General features: G+C 44.3%; 1 protein-coding gene across 2 annotated transcripts; it reads right to left on the reverse strand.

Moving 5' to 3' along the window:
- Positions 1-573: 573 nt before the first annotated feature.
- On the reverse strand, positions 574-7,044 carry C1H15orf40 (chromosome 1 C15orf40 homolog). Of its 2 annotated transcripts, none has more exons than XM_068558547.1 (4): positions 6,976-7,044; positions 5,612-5,738; positions 3,329-3,456; positions 574-1,971 (listed from the first exon to the last, which is right to left on the reverse strand). In XM_068558547.1, the coding sequence occupies exons 1-4, from the start codon at positions 6,994-6,996 to the stop codon at positions 1,876-1,878; spliced, it is 372 nt and encodes a 123-aa protein (XP_068414648.1). In that variant the 5' UTR covers positions 6,997-7,044; the 3' UTR covers positions 574-1,875. The 2 variants fall into 2 exon arrangements, with proteins under 2 accessions (XP_068414648.1, XP_068414640.1); XM_068558539.1 differs by having other exon boundaries at positions 6,883-7,034.
- Positions 7,045-8,265: the final 1,221 nt, after the last annotated feature.

Genomic DNA, 8,265 nt, shown 5'->3' on the forward strand with positions numbered 1-8,265 from the left:
GCTGAGTCAATAACCTCTAAGTAAACCCTGCCTCTGGACTTTCCATGTATGTGAGCTAATAAATCCTTTATTGTTTGAGCCAAATGAGTTAGGTTTCTGTTACTTATCAAGGAAAGCATCCTAACAGTGATTCACGTAAAAACCACAAGTAAAATGCCTGTAGAGCACACACCAGAACGATGCTGAAAAAGAACAGAAAAGGTTCCGAAGCTGAGACCACGTAAAACAGAAGCACATTTGGAGGGAATGTGGCAAAATGGCTTAGAAGAGAAGGCAGATGAGCGTAACCCATGCTCTGCCCTTAATGTTTACTCTGATCTTGGATGAGCCACCTAACTTTGGTTGTCCTTGGTTCCTCTCAACAGAGTAAGCTGTACTAGATGAGTGGCTCCCAGTTCTTTTACCGTCCGTAATTTTTATTATTGGTCCTTTTTGTGGCTTTTATATTTTTAAAGATTTTTGTCTGTCAATAGATTTTTCTCATGTACTTAGACAAAGTACACAACTGCAGATCGGCTCTTCTATCAGCAAAGGTAATCAGGTTAAGTTATTCACCTTAACAAATTACTATAATTTTATTGAACATTTAAAAACAAGATATTTATTATTAGCTTTTGAAGTTCAATATAGATATGACTTCTGATAGGTTTTTACAAATACTGAATAGCTTCCAGATCTTGTCTTCTTTTGAGGATCTTTTAGGAGATTCTTTTTTTTAAAATTATTATTTATTTATTTATTTATTTTGGCTGTATTGGGTCTTTCGTTTCTGTGAGAGGGCTTTTTCTAGTTGCGGCAGGCAGGGGCCACTCTTCATCGCGGTGCGCGGGCCTTTCACTGTCACGGCCTCTCTTGTTGCCGGGCACAGGCTCCAGACGCGCAGGCTCAGTAGTTGTGGCTCACCTCACGGGCCTAGTTGCTCCGCGGCATGTGGGATCTTCCCAGACCAGGGCTCGAACCCGTGTCCCCTGCATTGGCAGGCAGACTCTCAACCACTGCGCCACCAGGGAAGCCCCTAGGAGATTCTTAAGAACTACCAGATTTGATGACTGCAGTTACCATCCAAGTAGGAAGAAAATTCATGACTTCTCAAAAATGAAAATTAACATTAAATTACAAGTTGTTTTTTTTTTTGGCTGTGTCTTGCATGGCTTGCAGAATCTTAGTTCCCCAACCAGGGATTGAACCAGGGCCCTGGCAATGAAGGCGCCGAGTCCTAACCACTGGACTGCCAGGGAATTCCCTAAATTACAAGCCTTGATTATTCTTATTTACTTTTTAACAAAATGGTCAACAGAATTTTTAAAAAACACAGAAAAAAAATTTTGCATTTTACATAATAAAATACATAAGCATTTTAAAATACAAAGTGACACTACGAAGCAGTGACAGGTCTTCCTCTGTCACTTGTAAACTGGATTAGAAGGCCATCCCCAGAATTCCAGTAGTGCTGTGGAAATATTTTAATTTACAATTGGGATAAACTGCATTCAACTGGGAGCCAAGGGGTCTAGGTTCTAGTTGCCATCTTACACCATGTGATCCTGAATACACTCAAATTCTGGACATCAGAAGCCCCATGACAAAATGAAACGGGCTGAATCAGGTCATCTTAAATATCCTTTCCAGCCCTGTTATTTTGTAACACCATGAAATCAGAGTAACATGTCCCAAGCTGTTTGGGATCAGGGATTTTAGAACCTAAATTCAACATACAATACTTTCAATCTTCATACTTCTTTTTTGTGTCCTGTTCTTATTAAATATATGTGTATTTCCACATTCTGTGTCTTTAAATATATTTTCCTTTTTAACAGTCTTTTCATCATTAGCAATAAAAAAGTTTCTCAAGGGTGTACTTTTCATTTCTTGCTTTTATTTTTTTTCAACTTGCTTTTTCAGTTTCTCCAAGATCTCTTCCGGAGTTGTGGAGGCCAAAAGCTTCACCACTTTTTCACGAGATTTACCACCCTGGACCAAAAGGAAAAAACAACAGTGTCAGGATAACACACTCAACTGTCTAATGCTATTAGAGACAGCAGACCTCAGTTGCTGAGGTGTTGTTACAGGTGGGCTGGTGTTTTCCTGACAGCTTAGTGCCCACTTTCTCCTAGCCATTTCTGGTCTAACCAAAGGCTGTCTCTTGGATTCCACCTTACTACAATATTTTTACAACTCTCCAGAGTTTTTAACCTTAATACATCAATTTCTGTAATAATAAAAGCTAGGCATTAAATTTTCAAAATGAATATGGAATCCAGATGTACAATATTCTGGTTTCAAGTAATACTTTTGTTTAAATTATTTCTTAAATTACCAAAACAAATATTGCAATTTTATATAAACTTTGTATAAAAATAATTCCAAATGTAAAACAAATTGGTATTCTCTATACTGTTACACATTTCTGAAAATTCCGAACAAAAAGCAACCACGTATCCAAGTGCTATGATTCCACAACTGCTTAAGACAACTATAAAAAGGTAAACACCCTTTAAAGAAGGTAAATTTTGAGCAGGTATTTATCTAGATGGGTAGAAGCTGCACAGGTGGAAGAGTGGGGAGTCTTTCAGGCAAATGCCAGAGCACATGCGCTGGAGAAAATCCAAAATGACCTGCCGCAGGGGCGACGGTGAGGCAGTGGCCTGATCAGATGGACGTTTAGGTACCGCCTACTAACCAATGACTCTGAGTGCCCGCTGGATCCTGGGTAGGAGCTACAGAGTATAGCACTGGAAAACAAGTAGAGCTTTAAGAAATATAAACACGAGTGGGTCTTACTCCTGCAGATTCTATTTCAGTTAAGTCTGGGGTGATGCCCAGGAACCTGTGTTCTAGAAATCATTTCCAGGTGATTTTGATATCCACCCCTAGTGCAAACCCATGGTATTAATGACTTCACATGAGTCGTCTCTCTTCCTAATAAGCTTCTCCTAGTGAGCAAGGATAACACGGGGGACCAGGTATGCTTGATGCACTCACTAATGGAGATGACAACAGGAACCATTTTACATTTTTCTAGTATGGTGATGACTTGAGGGAAAAGACAAGCAAGATTAATCTGACAGAGCGGGTACAGGAATGAACTTAGGAGAAAATGCTGGAAATGATGGCAATTAAGGAATACAAGTATAGTGTGTGCACAGTCTGAAGGAGTGAGGCATTAGGAGTGAAGGAGATTAGGAAGAATTCACAGATTTTAGTGATTAAATGATTATGAGCATTAAAAACAACTGGTTTTTCAATTATTTGGAAAAGAAAAAAATTGGTATTTTAAAAGTCATGACTGATGTAGTACTCAAAGATGTTGAGAGAGAGAGAGACCTACCTTATCCAAAACCACATCACTCTTCCTGAGTTCTAAGACTTTGGAAAGATACCAACAAAGCTCGGCGTTAGCCTCTCCTTCTGTCGGAGGTGCTGCAATAGCTACACTCACAGCCTCGGCTGTCAAATCTGGAATGAAAACAGTGTGGACTTGATCCTCGTGGAGTTCTTTTTCTCCACGCAGTGAGCATATTTTGTAAAAGTGTTTGCATTTGTCTGGCATATTGTAGGTTTTCAATTAATAACTGCTGAATGAAGAATGATTAATCACAGTTAAGGGAACATAAACATAAATATGCCTCTACCATTACGGAAATCCAGAGAAGAAAACTGATACTTACCCCACCCCACCCTGCTGACCAAAATGGGCCTACAGAGTCCTGGGCAATAACCTGGATTTAGGAGCTGGAAACTGCACTCGGTCTAACAGGAAGAGCCCAGGCAGGGAGTCAGAGGAGCTGGCTGTTAGCCCCGCAATGTCACTGGGAAGTGGATGAACCAGGCAGCTCACGAAACTGTAGAGGGTTGTTCGGGGTCTCCTCATCAGGAAAGTGGGAGCACTGGATTAGATTCACCTCTTATGTGAAATGTCTCTTTGATGTTTTTAAAATGTAGTATTTAGTTAGCATCTACACAGCGCTTACATACACTAATTTTAAGGGCACACAAACATGTTTTAAGGGCTTTACAAATATTAACTTGTTTATTCCTATAATTTTATGAAGATATTAATACCTTTATTATCTCCATTTTACAAACGAGGAAATTGGAACCGAGAAGTAATGTGTCCAAGGTCACATGGCTAGAAAGTGGCATTGTGATTCACAAATAAATTTGAATTCATGCTTTGAAATCCAGGGACAGTGAACACTGCTTTTTGAAGAGTGGTCCAGACTCCCTCATCAATACAGCCTTTATAAAGAGCAACCTGCCTGCAATCCTCCACTGTTATTTCTGAGAGAGAAGTATACACTCAAAGCAGTTTGCAAATGAGCTTGAGCTGGTCCTGCATCTGGGGTTACTTGGGCATTTCCACACACTTACATCTTGCCTGTGTAAACACAGCTACAGAATCCACAGGAATGAAATGGTAGAACAACCCTCCTCCTATCCTGTCACTGATTCTATGATGCACAGTTTTTCACATTTTAATATCTTTGAAATCCTGATGTATCTTGTAATAAGTGGAAAAGAAAGTGTTTAGTTGATGTGGATTTTGTCTTACTGGTACACAAAGTACTTTTGCACCTTATAGATGATGGCCAGTTAGATCTGATGAAACATGGTATTCCAACAGCAGACAGTGTCCACAGTGACTACTTAGAAAATGCTGGCCAAGGAGGGTACAGCCAACAAATAGGCAAGCTAACATGGCCATCAACACAAACCAGGCCTAGCACCCCAATTTTGAGGTCTTGTTTTCAAAATATTTAAAAAATTGGGATACAGAGCTTTAGCTTTAGTGGGTGAAAAAGACCGTCAAGATAACTCAGATCAAACTTTTTTCCCAATCAGAAGCCTCCCACCCCACCCAACCTCCCCTGAAGCCCCAACACTTAAAATAAATGTAAACAGCTACTCAGGAGTCCTGTCTGCCAACCTCCCCCTTGCCCACTGCAGAGATTCCTGAGGCACCTTTTGGACTCCAGGGAATAGCTTAAAAGCTTCTAACTGTCTCATCTGACAGATGAAAGAACTGGGCCCAGAAATATCTTGTAGAGTTTTGATTTGAAATAAGCTCACACAGGTGTTGACGATCATGTTCACAGATCTGAGGTTTTCTCTCCCTCCTTGGACCAATGGTCATTAAAAAAAATCAACCAAAACATCTTTCTTTCTCTGGCCAATGTTTCCACTTTTGGAATAGGACAAACTAAGAATCATCTAGGCTACACGTTTCTATATATGTTCTTTCTAAAATACCTTTTTAAATTTTGAGGTATAATTGACACATAACAGGTGTACAACATAACGATTCACAGTTTGTATTTTGAATTGATCACCACAGTAAATCCTGGTTCATAAAATACCATATTAAAAAGGACAATACAAAATGGTTTTTTCATCTAACTTGGTATGCTTTAAATATGGTATATTTGCTTTTAAACACTAGATTACACCTTTACATTAGAATCCAGAATTTAAAAATGGAGAAGCCTCTAACTGCAGGTGTGAAAAATATACTTGACCATACAGGATGAACTTTCAGCAAGCCAAGTCAAAGAGAGGATGGAGAGGAGACAAGTGGTTCATACAAGATTCCCACCCCAGTGGCCAGGTATACCTGTCACAGCATTTTGTTTGGAACCAGGTTTGGCATGGATGGCTATGGTGACGCAACCTTTGGGATCAACTGCCACAGGACCTGAGGGAGGAACTGGTCTCTCTGCTTCCTTGCTCTGGCTTTTACCCTAAAACGACAACAACAGTCACACTACAACTTTACGGTTACAAAATACTTTCCCACACATGTGATCTTTCCATGATTCCTCTTCACCCTTAACCAAGACAAACTAGGCTAATCGGTCACGTCCAGGGATTTCTGGCCACCCAGAATGGTTTTCCATCATCCTTCATGGCTCAAATCAATTCTTCCGTGAAGCCTTCCCATCAACCCCACAAAGTGCTTTTTTCCTGCCTTGGAAGACCTGACTTAGAACTGGTTCCTACTGTCGGCTTTGTATTTCCCATTCCTCAGGGAGCAGCGATTATTCATTTTTCATCTTTGTATCTCAAGCAGCACAAGTTAACAAATGTTTGTGAACAACTATGGCTGGACGGTGTATATCCGTGTGTTCTGGGGGGAAGGGGAGGAGGAAGGAACAACAGTGGTATTTAAAGGACTACTGTGTGCCAGAAGCTGTACTAGGAACTTTCCATTGAACAAACATGAACTGCGCACCAAGGCAGAATGTAGGCAAAGGAGATGTAAAGATGAATAAGGACACATGGATCTCAAGGAGCTCGGACTACAGCGAGAGAAAAAGAACAAATAATCACTCTAATACACTGTGCTAGGAGCGCCGACCACACACGCACGGGACATCACGGCGCAGAGAAGGGGAAGGCAGTCCCGCCTCGGGACCCTGGGGAAGCTCCCGGCAGGAGGCAGTCTTAGAGCCGGGTCTTAGGAACCGATTGGAGTCAGCCCTGCAGAGACGGTGGAAGGGAAGTGGGAGTGGTGCATTACTGACGGAGGGGTGCGAAGACCAGCCAAGGGAAGGAGACAGAACGCTAACTAGAGCCTCCCAGGGAAGCACAGGCCGCACTGCACTGCCGGAACACGAAGCGCGAGCCTGGGAGTGTGGGAGCGAGGCCGGCGGGGTCGGCAGCCACAGCTCAGGCACAGCCTCGCGCGCCGCCGACCCGGGCCCTCCGACTTCCACGGCGGGCGGCGGCGCATCCGAGAGAGACGGGGAGCGGGAGGCCCGGAACTCAGAGACAACATGCAGTTGGCGGAGCTTCTACCCACCCGCGGGTCCCGCTTCTCTCCCGCGCTCCTCAACCAGCATTCCTGCAGCCCACCCTCCCACTGCCAAGGGACTTGCCACTGGCCTTGTTCGTTGCACCAGCTTTCTTAGGCATCTCGGTGCCCAGAGGGAGCCGGGCAGCAGCCCGAGCACCGGGTCCTGTCCCCAGCTTCCTCACCCCGGAGCCGAGCCGCAGCATCTACACCAAGGAGGCGGCAGGGAAGGCGGCCCGACGCCGGAAGAGTCCTCTGCACCTGCGCACGCAGCGGGCAGGAGCGGCTTCTCTGGCCTGCGCCTCTGCTATGTCACGAGGGCGACATCTTCCGGCTGGCGGGAGCAAGACCCCTCGTTCTTCCCGGACCTGCGCGGGAACCTCGCCACCTAGAAAAGCAGCTCAGGAGGCCGAGAGATGGGGAGCTGGGCTCTGGTCGAGTCGTGACCACCCCCCACCCACCTCTGGTCTTGTTTCCTCATGGGAAGAAAGGATTGGAGTGAGCGGCAAAGAGCGCACAGGGCCAGGTGTCTTCTCGCTGCTGCAGACAACCAGCAGGTGCAGAGCCCCACGCTGCTTCCTATGGCCCTTAAGTGGATGTAGAGTCTCCTGCTGCTTTCCTTCCGTGTACTGATGGAGCCTCTACCTTGTGCCAGGCGCTGAGGATGCCACAATGTAAAAGGAGAGGAAATATATTCTGATGCGCGAAGTGGCAAAAGATGAAACTGAAGAAGGCGGAGGCAAGATCAGAGTCATTGAAGGGTTTGAAGCAAAGGATTGGTAGAGTCACATTTGTTGTGATTAGAAAGATCACTGGCTGCAATGTGGCCAATAGAGGAATAGAGGTAGGGAGACCTCCCTCTTAAATGGAAGATGGTGGCCTGAACCAGAGTAGTAGCAGTGGGAATGGAGAACTGAGAGCTGATCATTTCAAGCATACTCAAGAACTAGAATGATCGGAGCTTGGGGAATGACTGGATGTGGGAATGAGAGTGAAGAGTCAGGGAAGATGCCCAGGTTTGGGGCCCGAGGAGCAGGTTTGGGAGTCTGAGGTGAATTGTTCAGTCTGGGACATAATGAGTTTGAGATAGCGGTGGGACACTAAGTAGAAATATTAAGGGGGTAACTGAACGTCTGTAACTGAAGCTTGAGAGATGTGGACTGATGGTGGATTCTGGAGCCCTCTGAAAATAGATGGTAATTGAAGCCATGCACGTGGATGAGATAAAGACCCAGAGAGTGTGCAGAGCATGAGGGCCCAGGACAGAACCCTAAGAAAATGTAAAGAAACGAAGGCACCAAATGACATTGGCCAGATGTAGGAGTACGTAGCAGCCAAGAAAGGGTACTTCAAGAGGGAGTAGTCAACAGGGAGTAGTGCCACAGAGAGGGCATGTAAAACAGAAACGAGCGGTGTTAGCGACCTAGGTGCTAGCAGTTTCAGTGCAGAAGAGGAAAGAGATAATGTGTGTAGAA

Source organism: Eschrichtius robustus, chromosome 1, assembly GCF_028021215.1.
Source record: "Eschrichtius robustus isolate mEscRob2 chromosome 1, mEscRob2.pri, whole genome shotgun sequence".
Classification (NCBI taxonomy): Eukaryota; Metazoa; Chordata; class Mammalia; order Artiodactyla; family Eschrichtiidae; genus Eschrichtius; species Eschrichtius robustus.